The 23,663-nt window shown below is 45.0% G+C and overlaps 1 protein-coding gene across 1 annotated transcript in view; it reads right to left on the reverse strand.

Moving 5' to 3' along the window:
* Positions 1 to 687: 687 nt before the first annotated feature.
* Positions 688 to 23,663, reverse strand: part of LOC139058316 (adhesion G-protein coupled receptor G6-like) — a 40,507-nt gene continuing 17,531 nt past the window's right edge. The window contains exons 4-6 of the mRNA XM_070536753.1: positions 11,189 to 11,321; positions 7,860 to 7,961; positions 688 to 1,119 (exon numbers count right to left, since the gene is read on the reverse strand). Of these exons, the coding sequence (XP_070392854.1) occupies positions 919 to 1,119; positions 7,860 to 7,961; positions 11,189 to 11,296 (411 nt within the window). The 5' untranslated portion in view covers positions 11,297 to 11,321 and the 3' untranslated portion in view covers positions 688 to 918. The remainder of the gene's footprint in view (positions 1,120 to 7,859; positions 7,962 to 11,188; positions 11,322 to 23,663) is intronic.

Here is a 23,663-nt window from a genome sequence, read left to right on the forward strand (position 1 = left end):
ACATTCGGAGTGCATCTTTTTTTTTTTATTTCCTTCTTTCTTTTTTTGTAAGTGGCATGCCCATTTGGCCTGTTGGGCGGACATTACTTACAAGTCCAGGTACATAACAAAAAAAGATTATTTGTTAAATTATTTGTTTTTGTTTTCACAGTATAGTGAAATCATGTTTACTTAGCAGAAACCGTTTCAGAATACCACAGCTTGCCATATATCCGTCCCCGGAACCTCCTAAACTGTGCAACGGCGTTCCAGTCAAGTTTGTTCCAGACTGCCAAAGGGGCGGTTCTTGGAAACTAAGATGTGCAACGCCAGTGTATTTCGTAGCGCATTTTAATGATGAATATGTCGAAAGTGATGTTGATCTTAGGATATTTACTAGCTGAATATAACTCCAGCATTACTTAGCTTTAATCTCGCAATAGCATATTGTACCCTAGAGCGAATAATTAAAATGTTATTTAGGGAAATAATTGAACTTAGCTATTCGGATATTACAGTTTCTCATCCAGATAATTTTCCCCGTCTTCTAAAACTGCACATAACAATGTTGCACAAAGCTATATACAGTATTTCTTTCTAAGGAGAAAGAAAATCTCTTGGAGCTAAAAAAGAAAATGGATGTAGTGTTCCATACGTCGTCACAGGCCGCACGCAATGTGTTCTATCGATTTTATTTGCTGTTTGCGGAGCATGGAAGTAGTGATTCTATATAAAGAAAATTATAATTTTCCTCCATTTAATTAAACAAAGAGAAAGAAAAAGTGTTGGCAGAGAGGAAAGCATTGGTTATGTTCACGAAAAAAAAAAGATAATTTAACCCACCCACTTTGAGACTCTTCAAAGCAAAGCGACAGCAATAGGAGAACCTGCCCTGGTGTATTCGGTGAAACGTTCCCAAGCCCGTGTAACCTGCCGTTACTAAGTGTCACGCGTGTTTGCTAGATTGCTGTTTATAGTGCTGGTGAACTTTCCCGCCATAGGGTCATGCACCGCAGCTTCCTCGTAGGCGAAAGACAGGCTTCCGCGTTTGCCAAAGATGGTGGCGATCACGCGGCTGTCGGAGTTCACCGTAGAGGAACTGCCACGTTCTTCGGCGTTGCTGTTCCCCCGCCATTGCATCTGCGTCAAGAAATGACAGGCGTGGTAAGACATCAGAAGAGGAAGGGCAGCGAACGACACTTATTTTTTTTTCTGCGCAGTGTAACGCGTGCGTTTCGTAAATCTCGTCAGACATTTCAGTTCAAAGAACTATTAATGAATATCCTCGACTCGAACCTGAAACCTGAACCTTGACCCCAAACGCTCCAAACGCGACGATTCTTCTTTTTCATATCTATAGAGCAAAGGATTTGCGGGAGTAAATTTTTTTTTCTAATTGTGTGTTCCCAGGGTTCTTACCTTGTTTGGTTTTTGTGTTCCTTTTTTTGCGCGGGGGGTGCCTACACAAGCCTGTTGGTTGCGTTGTTTTGTTTCGAATAGTGTGCAGACTGCCCATATACGTCTAAGAGCAACGCAAAATGTAAAAGACTAAAGCGTAGTAATGAATTTCGAAGAGCTTGTCATTGCTGGCACAAACATCTTGGGCCTCTCGTTTCTTTCTTTTCTTCTTTGTTTATTTCTCTCATTTCTTTTTTTTGTCTTTTATACTCTGATGTCCGTCAAATCCGTAATTACGGTAATAGGCCTCGATCCCTCCGGAGCCCAGCCAATAATTAATTTGAATGCCGATGACGGCGAACAGTCGAAAACGCGTGTCAAGTTCAGCATGGCTTTGAAAGTGAAACGAGAGACCGTTTATATGCCACCGACAGACACTATAATGGCAGCTGTCCGGACAAACACACACATACACACACACAATTAACACACGCACAAAAATATTGTCAGTAATCCTTCAAATTTCGCACTACAGAAAGAGGTAAATATGCTACGAGAAATAACCAACAGAAAACAAAATAATTAATTACACCGCCAACGACAGCGAACAGTTGCGAAAACGGGCCAAGTGGAGCATGACTTTGGTCGCATAGAGAAATACCATGGATACTTCCATGATCGACACTGGGTCGACAGCTTTCGTCCGGCGGCGAAAACGTGCCCCTTTTTGCAATGAAGGCCGAGGGTACTCGAGCACGATGGATGGATGGATGTGGGTGGATGGATGTTATGAGAGTCCCCTTTGGAACGGGGCGGTGGGTTGCGCCACCAAGCTCTTGCTGTTATACTGCCTAATGTCCTACCTAAGCTAAACAATAAAAAAGGAAAAAAAACACGATGAACTCCCACAACCAAATTTTCTGATCCCCTATTGCGAACTGTGCTTTTGTACGTCTGCATTTTTTATCGTTTCCCTACTTTTCTTCCACCAATCCTCCACTCGCCTCTTACTAACCCCTACTGCGGACATGTTTATTTTTACACTGCTCCCCCTACTGCGGACATGTTTATTTTTACACTGCTCTCTCTGAACCCAAGGGCTTCAAGGAGGCCAGTGATGCCTAAATCGACCGCTGAGTAGACGTCTTCACATTCTAATAAAACACGCTCAATAGTTTGCCTAGCTTTACAGCAGCAAGCACATGCTTCTTCTTGCTTCTTATATCTCGCTTTATAGGTGCGTGTTCTGAGGCACCCCGATCTCGCTTCGAAAAGTAAGAGCTTCCCTTTGAGTTATCATAAATTGTTTCTTTCCTGATTTCGTTTTTTCCTCTTAAGTAGTTACTCATGACAGGTTTCTTTTCCATTGCCGCCACCCATGAGATTATTTCAGCCTCTCTCACTTTCCGCTACACGTTCTTTGTTGCTATGTTGCGCACCGTACAGGCCGCATACCTGCTCGTAAGCTTCCTAGTTATCTTCCTCCACTGTGAATCAATGTTTTTCCAGTACCTCAACACTCTGCCAGCCCATTAACTTTCTTCAACACTTCTCAGTCGTTCTTCATACTCAATTTTACTGCGAGCTTCCCTCACTTCAAAACTAGTCCAGCCCATATCACCCTGCACAGCTTCATTTGTGGTCTTCCCGTGAGCGCCCAATGCGAGTCGACCCACTGACCTTTGGTTCCCGTCGAGTCCTGATTGTACCCCTGATTTATAGCAAACAACTGCATTTTCAAAATGAAGTCCTGGAACCATTACACCTTTCCACATACCTCGGAGCACCTTGTACCTATTGCATCCGAATAGCGTTCTGTGCTTCTTTATGGCTGCATTTCTCTTCCCCTTCAGTGTTATTGTTTTTTCCTGTGTTTCCATATATATATATATATATATTGCCTTCGTTTATCCATATACCAAGGTATCTATACTCTCTTACCCGAGATATTTCCTGGCCCTGTATCGCCACTGTCTGTTCACTGTTTTCATTAAATACCATAACACCTGATTTCCTAAAGCTAAATTTCAAACCTAAATTGTTACCTTCCTGCCCACAGATATTAGCCAGACGTTGCAAATCACTTTGTTTCTTAGCTAGCAAGACAATGTAGTCAGCATAAAATAAACCTGGAAGCTGCTGCTCTACTATACTAGCTGTACCTGCCTGTTTGTACAAGAGATTTTAATATGAGAGATGTTTGTATGAGAGATACGAGATATCTGTATGAGAGCACGCCGGTCTACTGCAGCGCCACCGGTCCCTGCAGCTTGGAGTCATTGCTGGCAAGAGGAAAACTAATGGTGCAACACAGGGCCTCACCGATTCGCAGTTATGACTGTCGCGGAGCTCATGCATGTAGGTACGGAGCTCGCTGATTGGTTAGTATGGTTTGTGTGTGTGTGTGTGTCTGTTTGTGTGAGTGTCAGTGTGTGTGCGTGTGCGTGTGTGTGCTTGTGTGTGTGTGTGCGTGCGTGCGTGCGTGCGTGCTGCACAATTTCGCGCGCTAGGCACGCCAATCGATTGCAGCGCCGAACTGGCGGCGTCCTCGCAGAAGTGTTCCTTGTTCTCCCATTGTTTCGCTGTACGGTCGAAACACTGCCCCATTCCAGGACACCATACTTAAGCTGAGAAAAGCGCTGCGGAACTGTCAGCGAGATACCATAGTCATTTAACATCTTGTAATTGAGTACTAGGTATAAAAATACTGGGTTGTGACATGAACGATAAGAAAGGGGGTTAACTGAGGGGCCCCATATTTATTATTCATATCATAAGAAGCCAACAAACAAAGGCACCAACGACAACACAGGGGAAATTACTTGTACTTACTAACTGAAATAAAGAAATTATGAATAAATGGAATTGAAAGTGGATGAAGAAATAACTTGTCTTGCGTGGTAGCTCAGTTGGTAGAGTATCGCACGCGTAATGCGTAATGCAAAGACGAGGGATCGTTCCTCACCTGAGGCAAGTAGGTTTTCATCCACTTTCAACTCCATTAATTTATAATTTTTTATTTCAATTAAGTACAAGTAATTTTCCCTGTATTATCCTTGGTGTCTTTGTTTGTTGGCTTCTTATTATGTGGGTTGGGACATGACATCTTGCAGCTGCGTTTTGGGAAACCAGAAAGACATCAGTATAGTATAGCGTTCGAATAATAATAATAATAATAATAATAATAATAATAATAATAATAATAATAATAATAATAATAATAATAATGTCTACCTCTTGTTCGGCAATCTGATGAGTGTCCGCTGTGACTAATGCTGCCATTAAAAATAACAGTCGTTTCAATGTCAAGTTTTTTTTTTTTGACGTTGTCAGTGACGCACTTATTTTTTTTTTGAACTGATAGTTGTCCTTATAGAAAATAAAAGTTCAGGAATTAGGGCTGCAAACTGGCCTAATTGGGTGTGGCTCCTGGCTGTAAACAAAGCACAGTTCTCGAGTAGGAAGTCTCACAATTTTCTTCTCGAATGCTGTGTTTTGTTTGTAACCATAAATCCGCGACACAATACCGCGAGACCTAGACCGATTTAATGTTAGACCGTAAACTTGTCGCATTGAAATAAATTCTTCACCAATGGCCAACAACAGAGCTACAGAAAAGAGCACCTGTGGCTTTCAAAATCTTTTTTGATAATAATAAGAGCAAATATATTAGGTTCTTACTGAACGTATCGCCGTTGACTGTACTAATATATTTTCATTGAATACCACAGACTATATACAGCGTCTTGTATTTGTATACCTCACGTCTAGTATTGTTGTATGTTGTTATGTGTCTTGCGTAGATATAAACTCAGGTGCGTGTTTTTAGACTCTTTCGTTCAGTTTTCCTTCTTTACGGAACTGTGATGTCTCCTATAGGTTGCTATGGGCAACTCCAAGTAAATGCTCGCCCCCTAGTGCCCGCGCCGAGAAACAGCTCTTCCAGGCTCAATCTTGAAGCGAAAGAGGGCCTCCTATCATGGCAAGCGCTGAATGCCTCGTAGTTCTCAAATGGTCGTGATGCCGCCGCGCACAATCCCCAAAAAATGGAAAACAGAAATACAGTTGTCGAAAGACTTGTGCACCATTATGCATGTCATAGTGGTGGAAAGACAGCAATGTATAGTTTCATCCTTTCGCGAAAGAAGTAGACGACGCGCATCGCATTGCACAAGAAACTTCGCATTGGGAAACGGTGACGACTGATGCTACAGTGGTTTGTTCGCAACACTTAACTCGGGACTTCTTTCTTCCAGGTGAGTAGAACATTGCTTTCAATATCTTGCTGGCGTTTCAAATTGCGGAGTGTTCACATTATAGTGATGTACGTTTAAGCTTCATTTGGTTTTGTTCGTTTGTAGGTTTTTGCCCCAGAATTAGTGCCACTAATGCCTCAAGCAGCAGGAATATTCGCGCTGCTGTACTTCTGTCAGCAGGCAGGGTAGGATAAATGGTAACTGCCTCGGAAGAACTGAAGTTGATCATCACACACGTTATGCCGCGAGGCGACGTATCGTTTTCATAGCATGCTTTAGTTTAGCGGTGCAAGCAGAAGATGCTGTTTTCTCATTCAACGAGTCGAGTTGGCGGTTTATTTGCTTTTAAGAAACTTAGAAGCAACAGCAGACCGCGCTCGTTCCAGCTTAGGAGCGTTCGACCTGCGCACAACGCCGCCGGTTTGCTTTCCGACCCTGTGTACAGACAACTAAATTCCATTGCATGATTCAGTTGGTTTCCAAATCGTGCACACACTAATACGAGTGAATTTTCGCAAAAGAAAACTTTCGCCTAATTTTGCAACCACGTTGGAAGAACCTCAACTTGGTCCGATTTATTGCTATTAACTTCTTGCGTTTCGCTACAGGGTTTGAGACTTTCTACGAGTTGTGGGTGTCTGCTGCGCGCGCAAGCACGAGCCTTGCCTCGAATACCACGTACCGCAAGCCTGAACAAGCACCAGCCATCGGACGCAGAGAGAGAGAGAGAGACAGAAAGAGAAGAATACAGGAAGGCAGGGATGTTAACCAGTCAAGAGTCTGGTTGGCTACCCTACACTGGGGGAAGGGAGAAGGGGAAGAGAAAGAAGGGAGAGAGAAGGTGTAGGTACGTGTACGGACAGCACTTCAGTTAAAGTCGCTCGAGCAAACCAGAAGTTCTGAGAAAACACAAAGGTGCCTTCACTACCTTCTGAGCCGATGATCGGTCGGGACGGTGCTCTAATATTGTCTGTTCACTCAGAGGACGATCGTCTAGTTTCCTCAATGTGTCGCACAAAGGTGCGGCCCGGACTCCCAAACAGCACTCTCATTTGTTTTTATCCAAGGACAGGCTGACCAGGTAACATTGCAGTGTTTAGCCTAAGTGCAGAATATCCGTATTTAGCTTCTGAAAGCAAGACAGACGTTACTGCCTGTACACTGTGAGATGCTATATGCTATATCCTACAACACGAGTCGCAGTGCGCAGTTGCCTATGAAGGTCGAAAACAGTCGCGTATCGTACCTATACCAGTGGAGAGACGCCGAGAACAAGTGCTTGCTCCTTTCGGAGGCCCGCTATACACAAAAACGGCTCCACTCTCTTAAAGCTCCGGCTCGCTTGAAAGGCTCTTTGTAGTTAAAAATATCTGGTGCGGTTCGCAGGGCATGCCTGGCGCTGACAAACACAGCGCAACAATTTCCGCAGTTTCGTCGCTAAAGTCCTTGAGACTGATTAGAATAAGGTAATCGGCTGCAATGACACTTTCGACTTCTACGAAACACCTCGATTCGACGCTACGAACGAGAAACGCAGGAGCGCAGCACCAAGCGAGAGAGCCGCCGTGAACCTAGATGCTGTAGTCATCTTTGTTTATATGTACAGTGTTGCCAACGCAAGTAACGGATTTTGGAGTTGCCAATAACGTAAAGCTTTTCCAATTTGTTGCTTTTACATTTCTTCCACTGACCCCCTATTGATAAAAGAATTTCTCAGACCGTGGCCACACCCATCCCTGACACGAAAAGCAATTCGTGCGCTAGTACAATGCTTGAAATGCACCGGCTGAAGAGACCTTTTACAATGTTCCCGTGCATCCTCCCACACGCACTCAGTGCTTACTCTCTCCTTTTTCCCTCTTTATATTCCCCTTTCCCCCAACCCCAGTGTCGAGCAGCAAACCGGGTGCTCGTCTGGTTGACCTCCCTGCCTTTCCTGTCCTTGCTCTCTCTTTCTCTCTTGCCGGGCCAACCCCACTTGTTCTGTATATCATGCGATTGGCAAAAATCTCGAAAAAACCGTAAAAGCTCCTAAACTTCTTAACCACAAAGTACGCAGTCTTGAACGGTTCTTTTTTTTATGCCACTTTGTTTCATCTGCCAAGATGCTAATATTAAAGCTAATGTTCGTCTCTAATGATTACAATCAATTCGTATCGTACATGAGCAGGGTAATTCGTACATGAGCAGGGTAATGCAAAAGAAAATTAAGAATAATAAGCTTACCGGGACACAACGGTCGAACAGTTGGCTAGACTTGAACTTTCTCATCGCCAGTCGTCGGACGCTTCGGTTGAGGGCGCAATGGAAGAGGAACAGTGCGCAGCCCTAGTGGGGATAAAATTCTATTAATGAAGGATCTTGCCCTTTTATATGAGTGACGCAAAGAAACAAGCACATGAATAAGTGTGAAGCATGAGCAGAAAATTCGGTATTGAACAACAGGCGTCTCGAGCGGCTAGGAACGGAAACATCTGTTTAGCACACTGTCCTGGAAAACTATGACCACCATTGAGATTAAACTTAGTGTAAAGCAATAAAAAAAGGGAGGGGGGGGCGCATTATAGTCGACCTGCAGGCAATGTTAAATGTGTATAGATCAGTTACGTTTTTTTTTCGTTTTTTTGTAAGATATTCTTTCAGACAAGGAATCGGAAATGTTCCGTAATCTCTTGTGTTTCCCAATGCGCTGAGAGCCCTGCACGTGACAGCGAGTTCACAATCGTTGTAAATTCAGCGGGTACTGCACCGGGTTACCATTGTTATTGTTTTCGTTTTGACTGTACCCTCCCCTCCCGTAATGTCCGCCGCGGTGCCCTTGAGGTATTAAAAAAAAACAAATGGGGTCATGTTATGGGTGATAACCTAGGAAGATTAACGTTTCTGGCTCAATTCCGAGCTTTGGAGGTAAATACTGAACCCTAGCCTGCTATATATTTTCACACGTGTTACGAGGCTCCCGCAGTGTTCACGGTGAAGTAAACGAATTACTTTGCTTATGTTTGCTTTCGAAATGAAGGGCCCACTATGGGGAATATCCAGACAAATTTCAGAGTGTATGCGTTAATTGTGACTTTCTTAGTAATTTAATTATGTAGGAACTGCAGATCGTTGTGAGTGAATTTTAAGAATCCACGAAGAATTCAGCTAGTTACACTGCAAGAGCCATAGGAACCACCAAGGTCGCATCTGATGGAAATAAGGAAAGGGGGTGCGGATATTATGGCTGATGTGCTTGCGAAGCTAAAAGTGTGTGTGCGTGTGTCGAAAAGGAACCATATAGGCATTGTCATGAGAGCCATGTCACTCGTTTCACTGAATGCGTTTCTAATGTCATGTGTAGGCTCCTCTTGAGCTGTGATGAAATTTAAATAGGACAGTCTGGAAGGCGCTTCAACGATAGGGCAAGAGAGCACGTGCTGTCGATTAAGAACCACTCGGAAGGGCAGCTGGCCGAACATTGAAAAAGGTGCGGGTGCATACCAGAATTTGCGCGCTCCACATTTCTAACGCACTCACAACACAGGACAGAGAGGGGAATTATTGAGGCGTTTCATATTTTGACTTCGGGTGACAAGTGCATTAGAACGCCTTTTTTGTAACACTTTATGACAGAGAAGTAGCATTCCAGGAAGAAGATGTGTAGTGTCCCAATTTATTGACCCAGAAACTCGCGTTTAAGCAATGTCGCTGTTTTTCGTTCATCTCTTGCGTATGCGGCTGTTTACTCACACGCTGCCTCGTCCACCGCGCGACTAAGGTGATCCACGCGACCATAGGTTACACTTTCTCCGATATTAGCCCATTTTTCAGTAACCACCTCCGGAATCGGCCAACTTTACTTGTGCGCCGTCTTCAGAATCGACCCAATAGGCTGCGCAGGCGCGCCATATATAGAAAGCTTCACTTTAATGATAGAATTACACTCTACAGACCATACATCTGTTCATTTGGGGACATTTAGGCAGCGCATTTTGTTTCACTGCGCGATTCCATAGAGAACAGAGCTTACCACCAACCCAACTGTATAGGGGTGGTATACAGAAGCCGATTCGTTACATGAATGATGCCCTGTGCGTTGCGAGCTATTCGCCAAGGCCGCAGAAGATGCGGTCATCAGCAAAGCCCCAGACAGTTCACAAATAAAGCTTGACCTTAAAAGAAAATATATGGGCTTGCTATGTGGGAAAGAGTCGAAGCTACACAAAGTATGACTGACAGCAAGTACGTCCAACCTTAAGGGTGCCTGAAATAGTTTCCACACGCACGGGGCGTATATCTCCGGCGTGGAACCATCCGACGATGGCGCACATGTTTTGCGGCACTCGAAAACCACGCTGCTACATGGCCCAGTACGCCGGCTGTAATCTGTACTAACGGCTAATACATTTCGACAGACATACCAGCACTGCCATCGCACAGCGCGAGATGATCAAATGAATGCGCTAAGGTCACTTGACAGCATACGAAGTTGCGTCTGGAGCACGTGCCTTGTGGACTCAACAGATCAATGCCTCGCGGCGCAGCATGCAGTGCGCAAATCACTCTAGGATTTGAGCAACACTGGGGGCCACTCTGGACAGATATATAACTAACCACCTGACCAGCCAACCAACAGAATGACTAACCGAATGAGTAAATAGTGCACTTCAGGCTTAGATTAAATCTGAAACCTCTCAATTCAGAGAACACGGCTGCTGCTCTGTATGGGAACCGTCGAATTCGCTATATGCTCGTTGGACTTGGATCGGAAAAAAAAGAAAGAAAGAAAATGAAAAGAAAGAAGGTATACCTGGTTGAATCCAACAGAAAGGCGAAATTTCAGTGTGCCCAGTATAAAGCACCCCAGCAATCGACCGGCTGAGGAGTCAGGATTCCCGGCACTTGTGTGAGCTCACAGCAATTTACAATAATGTAGCTCTTCATTTTGACGCTGGAAGCTGAAGCTGCCGCCAACATTACGCCATAACATGCGGAAACTCTAGCAAGCTCTAGCGGCACGAAAAATGACACGCTCTGTCAGTGACTTTAGAAGGCAAGCGCGAAAACGCATGTATATAGTTCTCCCGGACCGCCTTCACCACGGCACCACACCTGTCGAAAGTAGGGCTACATCCGAGCCGTCCAACCGATTATCATCGGCGGATCTATAACCTACACCGTGGATTGCTGCTGGACTTTAATGCAGGGGCTACAAGTTACGGTGATCTTCGTGCTGGTGTTTCATATTGTGTGGGGTTAAGCACGTTCTCTTGGACAACTCCCTTCTTGACCTTCTTACCTTCATCTTTATTTGTCTGCTATTATTTTGTGTGTGGAGAGCTGTCGGCAATAAAAAAATATCTAAAATAAAGAAAGCGTGCAGTTTCGGAGTTCTCAGAAAGCAGCGCGCGCACACTGGCACGTAGATGATAACGAGTGCCAAGCATTAAAGCTACGCAGAAGTAGAAAAACGGTTTCAAACTGATGGTAGTCGAGTATAAAACAGGACGTGTAACACTATAGTCCAGAATACGCAACTACGTTTATCTCAGCTTCCGTTTCGCGGTACTCGCCTGTGACGTGTTCAGGATACAAAACGCGTATGTCGCAACTAAGGAGGCTGGCCTGCTGTCGAGAATCAGGAAACCGGGGAGCCAGGTGAGTCCAAGAAGGGGTAGCATTATCACCGTCGTCCTAATCCAGCGTCTGCAAGCAACACAGGCGAAGTAGCAGCAACATCACGATAACGCAGATTGTATGTTAAAACATCGCTACCAGTTGCACGAGCTCATGAAAGCAGGTTTCGTCGGCCTCTATCTACAGTGCCTGCCGCTTAAAGTATAAACGTGAAGGTAAGGAGGTATGGCATATTTAGTGTCTTTTGCATCGGTCCCTGTGAGGGTGCGACGTGCTTGATATTGCTATTGCATGACGGAGGGCCATTAAAAAAGTGGGTCGGTAGCCAGAGACGTTTTCATTAAATATGATTTCCAGTGAGGCAGGAATTTCGTAATCATAACGGTGGTCTATTTTTTAAACATACAACCCACATTAACTGCGGATTTATATACGATTAAGGCTCGGACGTGGAGACCTCTACTACTTATAAATTTTTCGATCAACAACGGCACGAAGCCCGACAGATAAACTTAACTTCTTTAATGAGGCTCCAAACGCATGGGCAGTATCAGTCGTTTAAACGTGTCTTATAGATGTCGCAGTTATAGAAGAAAACCAATGTGAGAATTACGTGTTGTTGAAACAAGCAGCCTACTCATTCGTGAAATATCCAGAGGCGATGTGTTAAATGATTGAAACTCTGCCGCTGAGAATTAATGACGGGCTACCATGAATTACCATCCTAGCATATCAAATAGTTATCAACGTCTCAAGCACGAAAAGCGGGGAGTCCTTGTCAAACGGTGAGAAATTCATCTTGTAACGGGACAATAACGACTATAAGCGTGGCGTCATAAATGTCATTGATATATATTGCGCTAGACAAGAATGAAAGCGCAGCTATACCTACATTGTATCACAAACAACATGGGATAAGGAACAAAAGCATACACAAATAACCTATACAAATATGCACGTAGTATGTATGCATTATAGCGTACACGTTATACACGTTACAGATATATACGCGTTGTACACGTTTCATGAGCACACAGTAAGTACATGAAATACATAGGAAAAGACAGTAGATCAATGCGGCAAAGTGCATACGATAAGGTAACAATTAATCTGATAGTATTGACATTGGCCAGTTTATTGTGCAGCACTGAAAGAAAGCACAAATATTCAACACGTGTCAGGCTCATGAATCAAGTCAACAGCATTACTAGCGCAAGAAGTTGGAAGGCAAAGTCAAGTATTATTTAATATTTTACTTTCAAATGCCCGTTATGATTGCAACGCAGGAATTGCACTGCACGACGCCCCGCGGATCCCCGAAAATACGTCGCAAGTATATTTTCTTTTGACGTTGCACCTTTACGGACACACTTGGAGTTGCACGAGTGGTGCGTTGACTTAGCGCAATCACGTGCAACACACAGGCTGTACTCGTATAATCAGCACAGTGCTTCCAAGATTACAGCGCACGTTGACCGAAATAAAAATGATCACACATGTGCACATATCATGATCTCCCCGAAAAAGAAAATGCGTTTAAGAGCGCTATGTACGCGGTTCGGTGATAAAGGTAGCATTTTAGCAGGTGGCACTCAATTTGCTGACTTTGCTTAAACCCTTTCCCCCGCACAGGGTAGCCAACCGGGGCTTGCACTGGCTCTAACCTCCCTGTCTTTGTCCCATCTTTTTTTTCTATCTCGCTTGCTGACTGAATTTATGCCAGCACACTGCACACGGGTGTAGGAAAGGGTAGGCACAACCAACCGCAAGTCCAATACTGCAAAACCGGGTGTTTGTACTTATGCAGAAATTCGCACACACTCTACACGTACGTGTTCTCTGTAATAGTGAACCACACTGCATGTCTGCTGATACCGGTGCAAATGTAATGCGTATATTGCAGTAAACTTGAATTTAGGGATATCCATTATACTGCGTCGACGTTTCCACGGGGCACTACTGTTATTTTTCTCTCTGGTAAAGTATAGTCAATACAGGAACTTGTATGAGCCTAAACATACAAGCCATAGCCCCGTTGGGAACGGAAATTCTGTTTTTCAGCTAGTCCTTTTTTTTTTTAACTGGGAATAAGTTTGGCACTAATGCTTGAATAAATGGTGGGTATTACAGGACAAATAGTGCTAGAAACGGGATTAAACAAGAAAACACAAGGCGGTGCGCAGTTCTTGTTTAGTCCCGTCTTTAGCACAGTTTGTTTTACAAGTCATGTACCAACCATCTCACCAAGTCGTGTTTACACGACTTGGTGAGATTGGTGAGATTGAGGTGGTGAGGTGGTGAGATTGGTGATTGGTGAGACTTGAAGCATTGCAAACAAAACCCTGCGCAACGTGTCGGTGAAAGCATAGCTTGTCGAAATGGACCCCTCCCGGCCTGCACATCCCGTGATCTTCAGGTACACGCAGGAATATTTGGTGAGCAAAAAACACGCCGCACGCTCGTTTGTATGCACTGACAGCGCCGTGTATCGCGGCAGTCTTCTTATTTTTCCGTGGATTTCGTGCGCGTCCGCCGAGCCGATTTGTCATGCTGGCAATTCGTTACGTAGTTTAATGCGTAAATATCATGAAAAACGGCAGGTAAGTTGCTTTTTTCTTTCAGTTTCCCAGGAGACGAAAAGCACCGACAAACGTGGGAGTGTTGGCAATGCACCGCCACAAATGGCCGCCGTCAGTCGCCGACAGAATCTGTAGAGTTCATTTGCGATTTTCTTGAAAAGTTGAAAGGATCGGACGCTGCTTTGACAGTGTCCTGCTGCTTTTATGCTGGAAGGAGTTAATTCAGAACGCGAACACAGGAGTATGCCGCTAGGACAAAAGTGGTCACGTTAGCGCTTACGTGTTTGAAAAAGCATATGAACCATAGGCAGCTCTCTACTAACATATTCTATTAGATCAGTGTGAACTATGTGAGCAGCGGTGTGTTGCTGTAGCGAACAAGCACTTAAACCTTCTGCCGCATTGATTGATGTCACACAGGCACTTTCACTCGCGCCTTAGCCAGATCGGGATAACGTGCTGCTACAGGGGCACTTCCGATCCCGATTTCGCTCAATCAGGATGCATTCATTCGCGATCGAGCTTCTTGATCGTGACCGTAGACGTCAATAGCGTGCATCCTCAATGTTCAGCAGATGTCGCGGCGTGAGGAAATTGTTTTACCCACCAGCTTTTTGCACACAGCCCGTGACTTCAGGTGTACACGAAAGGAAGAGGTACATTGAAATCTCCTGCAATGTTATCGGCTCGGCAACATCTTGCCAGCATAGTGCGAGAAGTGCCAATCATGGCGGCCTGCGAGCATTCTGTGCTTACAGCACGCCTGCGTATCAAATTGCAATGGCCGCGAGAACTGAGCTACAATACGGGAGTTCGGCCCATTGGGCACAGCGACGGGGAATCGTTAACATGAATGAACGCGGCAGCGGCAGCCCTGTCGCTAAAGAAACATCCATCCACAATCACACACAAGCACACGTGCCCACGCACACGCGCACACACGCATACGCGCACACACGCACACGCACACACACGCATACATACGTGCACTAATGTGCACGTATACGTGCGTGCACATTAGTGCACCTCTGTTTTCATGTAGGTGACATTTGCACAGTAACGTTCACCATGAGGATTATTCTAGATAATTTTGAGTAACTTGTAATATTCTGATAACACTACATGGTAGAAATCAGAGGATTAATGTGGTTAATAATTGCTATGACATAAATCTGCGATCAAAGATGAGGTTAAAATAAGGAAATCAGAGAATGAGACAGATAGAGAGCGAGCTGGCAGGCATGTGAACCACGGTCGCATTCGGTCGGCTACTTTAATCACGCACGGGGAGAGGGCAAGGGGGCGGCGAAAAAGATAAGAATAAAGAAAAAGAAAGAAAGGGCAGGAGGTAGTTGTAAGCCGAAAGCGTTGAGACAAATCCATACACTACCATATCATTCCAGAGATAAAATAGGCGCTGCGTTTTGAGTGCGCACAACACAGGTGGGCCATAATTTCGTAGTCATTCTTAGTATAACTAAATTTTTGTTCACCAACTACTTCTCGAGGCAGGCTGCCCGTTGTCAGCAGAAATGGGCGTCACGAACAGTCTGATGAGAAGAGGCCATGTTCTCGCCCGCGTCATTGTAGGCCCGAAGCGATTGCGCTATTAAACTTACAACGCTCACTCTGCCTTCCAAAACAAACGTTACGGTAAAGAGGTCAAGAAGGGGATGGGCCGAGAGACATGCCTGCTACGCATAACCCACATTTGTTTCACTCTAAGGGCCCTATAACGTCAAACTGTTCTGATGTCAAATTTACGTAACAGCCGACGCAGGCATCGGGCGGTGACGCGAAGCGTTGTTTGAACCACCCAGTCATATGCTCAACTTGTTTATAAGAGGTCATTTTTGCTTCAAAGCGAATAGCGTTGTCTACTTTGACATAGTTTTTTTAGCTAATTGGTTGACAAGAAACGAGGAGCACGCAGAAGTGGAGAGGGTTTGCGTGGGGCTGATTTAGCGCAGTGAAACTAAATAAAGGACAAGGAGGGGGGTTCCGGCGTCTGAGATGGACCCGCTTCTCCTGCTTGACTGGCTAAAGATGATGCTTGCTAAAACGGATATTCAGCGAAAAGCAGTTGGCTGACCGATGTCGTATATACGTGCCGAAAAAGCCGGACACAGTTGTAATGCCACGTACAAATGCTTATTATACGCAAATCGTTCTGTTCTCCCCGAGAGCTCCGAGTAGCCACGCCAAAGCGGTCGATGGGCATGCAGACGTCTTCTATTCGTTTAGGAACAGGTACTCTTCGGCTGTCCGGAAAAAAAAGTAGTTTTGTTCGGCAGACTTAATCAATCTTTAATTAGTACAAATCGCTCTTAGTAATCAGCTTTCGCGGTTTTGTGACATCGAATTACAGAAAAGCGAAGTGAGCGCTGCCCAATATCTTTTGACGAATAGGAGGGGGTTAATGACGAAAAAGGTATGGAAACAGAGATAATTATTTTTCCTTTGTTCAGTGTAATCACGTATAATCAGTGCGCGCTCGTCGTATCGGATGGTGAGCTATAGGGGTTTTTGTCACGTCGCGTGGCAGACAGGCGAAGCGGGGGTAGCCTGAAAAATGTTTCACCAATCGTGGAGGGCATGACTGCAGCAATGGAATAGAAGCAGTTTCGGATATCTTTACCTTACAATGTCCTAAGATTCCTCTGCCCCTATCCGCCATGCTACTTCGGTAATCTGACGGGAGCCGGCGTATACAGCATGACACGGCCGATGGCCTTTGTGGTAGTTATAGCCACAGTCCATGGGACGCTGCCTTTGTTTGCATGGATAAAGCGCGAGCTATGGAAAAGATATGAATGCGTGTAAACGACCACGCCAGTCGCGCGCTGTGTTTTCCCGGCTTTATTGCTGGCCAGGAAAACACAGAAAATGGCAGTCTGATCGCGTAGTAAAAACCACGTCGGCTCAAAGCTGATAAGAACTGCCGCCAACTGCGAAGGTTGGCCCGCTGCTCGGTTTCATGCTTGTCGCCGCCAACAGCGAATTTTAGAGAGCAGGTAAAGAGCCACCTTCTCACGCATATACCGCACAGTATGGTGCTGCGACAATTCTCTATAAGTAAGATGAGGTGATGGTCACCGGAACTCACTCACCAACTTTTTCCTGCAGTTCTGTACTCACTCGCGTTTCCCTTCAATCGCACTCCCATGCCTTCACTCGCAGTGACGTTAAGAGACGTAGATTGGCTATGTGGCAGTCTCAGCACGTTGGTATTGCAATTTTAAGAATTTCACAAGCGCAAGGAAAACATGGACGAAAAAAGGCACACATACAAATACACACAGATGCTATACTTCCGACAATTTATTTTGGATCCCAATGCTATCTCTTATACATCATATAATCTGAACGCATCAGTCCGCAGGACTCCAAGGCGTTACGAGTCAACAATTCTACACGAGAGAGGCTGGCACACCCAGAAAATCAAGTTGTTTTCTTGTCAGCGCGATTGACGGCATGTTTACGCACATTTGACCCATCTTTTATATTTATTATGCTTCTATAATCTCTCTTGTACGCTGATTCCTATTTCGGCCAACAATTCTGCACGTGTGAAACAACGGAACACAACTACAACTCCTAAAATGCCGCAAGAAAGCCACCTATCATGTTTTTGACATTTTAACTGTGCTCGCGCAACCGATCGTTAAGGCAACGTCCAGTTTTTCCAACACAGCTGCGACCAAATGATAACGTTAAGCAGTAAATTACGTATTTTGCATGATATACAAATTTATTTTTGTGGTTCTTTTCGCGACCAAGAGTTTTGTCTGCGTTTAGAGCCGCGATCTTGCACAGCATTTCCAGCTTGTCTGGTGCTGAGAAGACCACACCGCACAGTAGTTCGTTGAGCGATCTATTTAAAATTATGGGAGACTGTGTGCATGTAATGATCCCACCATTATGCGATTCCTGCATCAAACGGCACTGGGCTACGGCTTGACCAACATTTTTGCTGTCCCTCATAATACGCTCAGACACGGAGAACAGCAATGGTTGAGCGTAACCAGCATTAATAACCCTCATTTTCTGCTGGTAAAAACTCAAGGCAACCAAATGGTGGCACGACTTCTGTAGGACATTGCTGAAGCTAACTTAGACTGCCCTGAGTGGCAAGACAGTAGGGGCTTATTTGCATGTGGCTCATGATGCAAACAGGAGTGATCATTACATAGCGACGACCGAAGATCAAGAAAGGGCAAGGTTCCTATCTGTGGTAACTCATAAGACACGTCCAGGGGTCTGGGAAAATCTCGAATAATTGGTATGAGAGCGTGAACCTTAGACTCTAACTGATTGAAAGGGCAATTAACAAAAAATACGACATTAACAATCAATCTGAAAGCTTTTACTACCTTTGTACCTAGTAATCTCTCAGACAGCTTAACACCAAGGGGTCCTAAAAACAAGTACAGTGGCCGCGTATATGTTCTAGTGGAGACTGCATCTAGATGACTAATGCACTGACGATGTCATTGGCGCTGCACTCGCACTGACAAGCACTCATTCGCATATACACATATATCCGCTGAGACTCGCTGCACTTCACACACACTTATCATTACGCGCTGACGTTTTCAGTGCTGTCCATTGACAGCTTCCACAATTCATGAGAAATTGCAACTCACGGCTGCACAATGGCAGTGAGTGTGCATGAGTGAGTGAATAAGTGAATGAACGCGCCGGTACGCGCCACAAGTTATGTTAACTGCACTGAAACCTATACTAGTGGCGATTTGCCATTACGGTTCTTGAGTAACACAACTCCTCGCTCACAAGATCAATTCGCGATTCGCGCCCCAATGTCGCTAGATGTCATGACTCAAGGCTAATTGCCCCCCTTTTCCTACTTTTGAATCATGGCCCTTGATAAGATTATGCCGGCTTTAGCTTCCATAACGCTTTTGATGTCACAAAATACCGCTGAGATTATATCGAAGCTGGCGTGCTGTTTCTTCAGCCGCCGCTTATGAAAAGAGCAGGTGGCATTGCGCGGCACGTGTTTTCAAAGGAAGAACTCAGACGCGTTGAGGTCGTTTTGCTTCTACCCGAGCGCTATTTTATGAGAAGCGTAAAACGAGATGAGCATTCCCGAGACGATAAAGAATAACCGCTATTCTTACGTCGCGCGTGAACTTGAGCAGAGGAAGGACAGCGAGCGCAAAGCTTGTCTGAGAGCTTTCAACTACCCGCGCGAGTCACGAGCAACGCTTTATTGCTGACAAAGCAAACATGGCGATTTAATTCTGCTAGACCTCCACACTACCTGCGTCTGCAGCAGTCTTTGCTGCACGTGTGTACATATTTTTGCAGGCATGAGTGTCGAATGCAGACAGGATTCTTTTACGGCGAAGCTGTCTATGGGTAGTATCTGGCGGATCCCGTCCAGGCGTAGACGAACAATTTTTCATACGTGGGCCGATCCCGAAGATAATGCAATACCGGGCCAATTAGCGGTGGAGGTAAAGCAGGCGCTAAGCACTCCCCATACGTGAGCCGACCCCGAAGTTATGTAAGTGCAATACCGGGCCAACCCGCGGCGGAAGTGCAGTTCGCCATTAAGGGGCCCGCATACACAGCTTCGCTGGTCATCCTTCTTCACAGCCCGGAAGGGCACTTCGTTTTTTTTTCCTTTTTCCACGTGAGCCTAATATGTTGGAGTAACTCTGTTTATGTTGTGCGTACGCAGTTGTATGCGAAAAGCCAATTTACAGAACCCCGACTGCTCACTCACTCACTCACTCACTCACTCACTCACTCACTCACTCACTCACTCACTCACTCACTCACTCACTCACTCACTCACTCACTCACTCACTCACTCACTCACTCACTCACTCACTCACTCGCAAGTCGAATATCAATCAATCAATCAATCAATCAATCAATCAATCAATCAATCAATCAATCAATCAATCAATCAATCAATCAATCAATCAATCATTTTATTTCCTTAAAGAAGGAGGAGTACAGGACTAAAAGCTTGGACAGCTTGACGAGGTCCCGACCCCTTGTAAGTTGGCATAACAGCAAGATGACAGCCAGTCATACACAAGAAATGAAAAAAAAAACCATCACAATGTAACGGGTAATACAGAGTGAAACAAGACGGCAAGAAATAATCAACACTCATAAATAACAGTGGAAAACAAAATTAGGAGAAGGCAATGTCTAGTCTTGCAAATAAATAAGTTGACAAAAACGTTCAATGCGAGAGTTTCGGTTTCTGGAGGGATCAAAATTTTGTCGGTCTAATAGGTTTAAAAGCGAAGGTAATGTATAGGATAAAGATTGCTCATCATATATACTTGCAGCCAGAGGCCCAGCCTAAAAATGATGAAGCAGGTCGAAAAAAAAAAAAAATGGCTGTGGCTTAGGTAAGGTTAAGCCCAGGATGCGAAGCATACTAGCCTTTATTTTAGTTGTTGAACCACTGTTTAGCTTGGTGAACTGCTGTTGCTTGGCTATATTTGGTTCGGCTAGACGAAGAAACAACTCATGCCTTACTCTGCTTCGCCTTGGACGCCCCGCATTGGACGCGGTGAGCGTCGAGCAACGCAGCGTTCGGCGCGGCAACGAAATGTGCGCCTGAGCAAGCGACGCACGCCTGAGCCTTAGAAACCATAGAGTTTCTCACTACATTACCTAGAGGGAAATCTGGCGCTGCTGCGCTGTGGTATGCATGGGAATGCTGGTATATTGTGGATTCGGATTGGCATCGTTCTCGTAGAGACAGGACACCTTGAAGACGCGCTTGGCAAGTACCGTTCCGTCTGTCACAATGATTCATTTTCTACTAGAATAACACGTGAAAAGCTGTTTTAGCTTTATTATTACGCGAAAACATGTTTTGTTTAACTATGAGAACTTGTTATTGTGTGTACGACTACATGTTACGTAAAAAGTATGAGCGGGCCGCTAAAGTTGGAGGACAGACGACAAGGTTCGCGCTCGCTTTGAAACAGTTGGTCGTCTGTTCTTGCTTTTCTTCGCTTGGTCATGCATCGTGGGTGAGTAAAGATGTAATATGCGTGAATGGAAACATTTTATCAACATTTTACTTTGAGAACGCGTTATTTGCGTAGCCATTTCCACGTTTTAGACGAAGCCTCTTACAACACCAGCCAACACGAGCCTCGCACACACATATACCGTCATTCCCATGACGGCACGGTGCCCCCTTAAGAAACTCCCATAGACGGTGGCGCCAGATTACCCTCTAGGTGTTATAGTGAGAAACTCTATGTTAGAAACAACTCGTTTCTCAGGCAACACCGCATTCACTAGAGGCGCTTTTGTACCGCTTTGAAGCATCGTACTCGTGGCTCAGTGGTAGCGTCTCCGTCTCACACTCCGGAGATCCTGGTTCGATTCCCACCCAGCCCATCTTGCAAGAGTTGAGCCAAAGCCACTTCTCCTCTGTCGTCACGTCACGGTGTCACGTGGTATTCACGGCGACACCGCCGCGCCTGAGGACCTGGGTTGAGCTCTCGTAATATGCTTCGCATAAAAAGCAGATGTTAAAGAAGCAGCCAAACTGACCAAAGAAAATATATGCACCGCTCCTTAGCAGTTGTTCAATGCGTATCCATATGATATGTCATAGAATTTGCCGCTCGTTTCTCTAACGTACGACGTAAGTACTGATGCTTGCTTAAACGTAGCGCTTACCGTTCACTTTTATTTGAGGGCCATTACGAATTTACGACTTCAATTGAAGCAAGACTGCAAATTCCACACTTGATATTCGGGCAGAGCTAACAGTTAGTGTCTTTAGCGATTAAAGCATAGATATGCTTAAACGCAATGGCGGCGGCATGTTATAATTAGGGAAATCAGTCATAGCTCTGCACTGTACTGGTGTCCTTTATCACGTGCCGGTTTCACCCAGATATACCTGTCCCAACGAGTTACCGCTAATCGGGCCACAAATATCTAATTAAGGCGAGAAATATGCTAGACTGTCAATAAATGTGTCAAAGTGACACCTTTCTTCCAAATCGTTATACACCCCGTTGCAAGAAAGATAAGGTAGTAGGATACCGATTTTGGCTTTATCATGGTGCTTGCAAAGTAAATAAACCTGTATTTATTGCGCACTCGCTCACGCTGCGTTTTTTTTTTTTTTTGCGTAAGAACAGTTGAATCACCGGCTTGAAGTGCACGCATAAGTTAATTCTTGCCCGCAAGTATTACTTGACGGGAAAACTTATTTCTTCCTCATTGCTGTCCGAACGCGGCACGTCTAACATCCGGTCCCACATCTCGCGTTAAGCAAAGTGGTTGTGTCTTCTGCAATGCGCAGCACACTGAAGTGAAATGAAATGGCTGTGGCTTAGCTAAGGTTAAGCCCAAGATGCGAAGCATACTAGCCTTTATTTTAGTTGTTGAACCACTGTTTAGCCTGGTGAACTGCTGTTGCTTGGCTATATTTGGTTCGGCTAGACGAAGAAACAACTCATGCAGGCGAGCGCACGAGCTGAGACCCGGCTATGTAGCTACGCGGCCGCAAGCGAGCGCACGAGTTGAGCCTCCGCTTTTGCAGCTGTTATGACGCCATATGGTAGCTACGCGGCCGCGCGCGGCGCAGTAAGGAAGAGCGTGGTTGTGCAGCTAGTATGCTTCGCATAAAAACGCATTGAGTATAGAGGAGGTTCAATTCACCCCAAATTCAATGCCCGTTGCTTTTTCCTTGCCAGCGTTGGATACAACTAGCGAAAACAATCGGGTGCACCGCACCCGAAAGTAACATCGCTCTTTCGGCGTACTCACTTTTTACAACGATAGCTCTTGTGGCTTCTCTCGCCGAGCCTATATGATAATAGAGAAATAAAGTATTGTATTGTGGTTTTGATGCTCGCTGGTGTTCATCGCTGGACTCCTATCGTGCCTTGTCAGAATATTACAACACAAAAAAAAGCCGCGTTGCCTCACCAGGACTCCAACTCCGGACCCACAGAAGGCCAGCCGATTGTTTTACCTCTTGGCCACTACCTTTCTTTTTTTCTTTGGTCGTACATGATATCTATCGCATCAAGTGTAACTTTCTATGCTATAGCTCACAAGCACTAGCCAACACGAGTAAAAAATTATTTCGGTTTCTTCTGCGAATTGTCGCGTTTGAAATGTACCTGAAACTATAGAGCGCTGTTACACAAGTTTAAGTTCATAACCTCATAAGCCATTATAGTCAGCATACCATCCGATATTTGTTTGCATCACATGAAGATTACGTGCCATTTTATAAGTTTTTTTCTTCTGATTGCACTGCAAAACTTATCGAGGGTGCGTACGTTAGACCGAAATGCCGAGTCCATTTCTTCTCTTCTAAATTTTACTTTCGTGAAATGATTGTTTGCTAGAATTACATGTACAACCTAACAGAGCTTCAATGGGACTGATAGCACCTCTTTATCAGTTCCCTCTCGTTGCCAATTTTTTAGGTGCAAAAATGCTATAGCTTTCGCTGTTACCTCAGTTACCTCCGAAACTTCGGAGGTCATGCGGAGGAGCCGGGCGTTAGGTCATGCGTCACTTTCCAGCGATCGGTAATGTCACTGTTCTTTTCAGTTTCGGCTTCTCACGAAGCAGCTAGTTTTAAGAGCTTTTATGACGCTCGTGTTCGTACTTCAAACGTCAAATTTCGCACGGAGGTTTTTCTATATCTACATTATCAAAAATATGCTTCTTATGTGATAAGGTTGATTGGTTGAAGCCATGCTCTGCAGCTTGGCCACAATAAAGTGCTGAGGGGTAAGAATATAAACGAAGCCAGTAAGCAAGAAGCGAAACTTCAGTATGGAAATATACCTAC

This window comes from Dermacentor albipictus, chromosome 1 (genome assembly GCF_038994185.2).
Source record: "Dermacentor albipictus isolate Rhodes 1998 colony chromosome 1, USDA_Dalb.pri_finalv2, whole genome shotgun sequence".
NCBI classification, from domain to species: Eukaryota; Metazoa; Arthropoda; class Arachnida; order Ixodida; family Ixodidae; genus Dermacentor; species Dermacentor albipictus.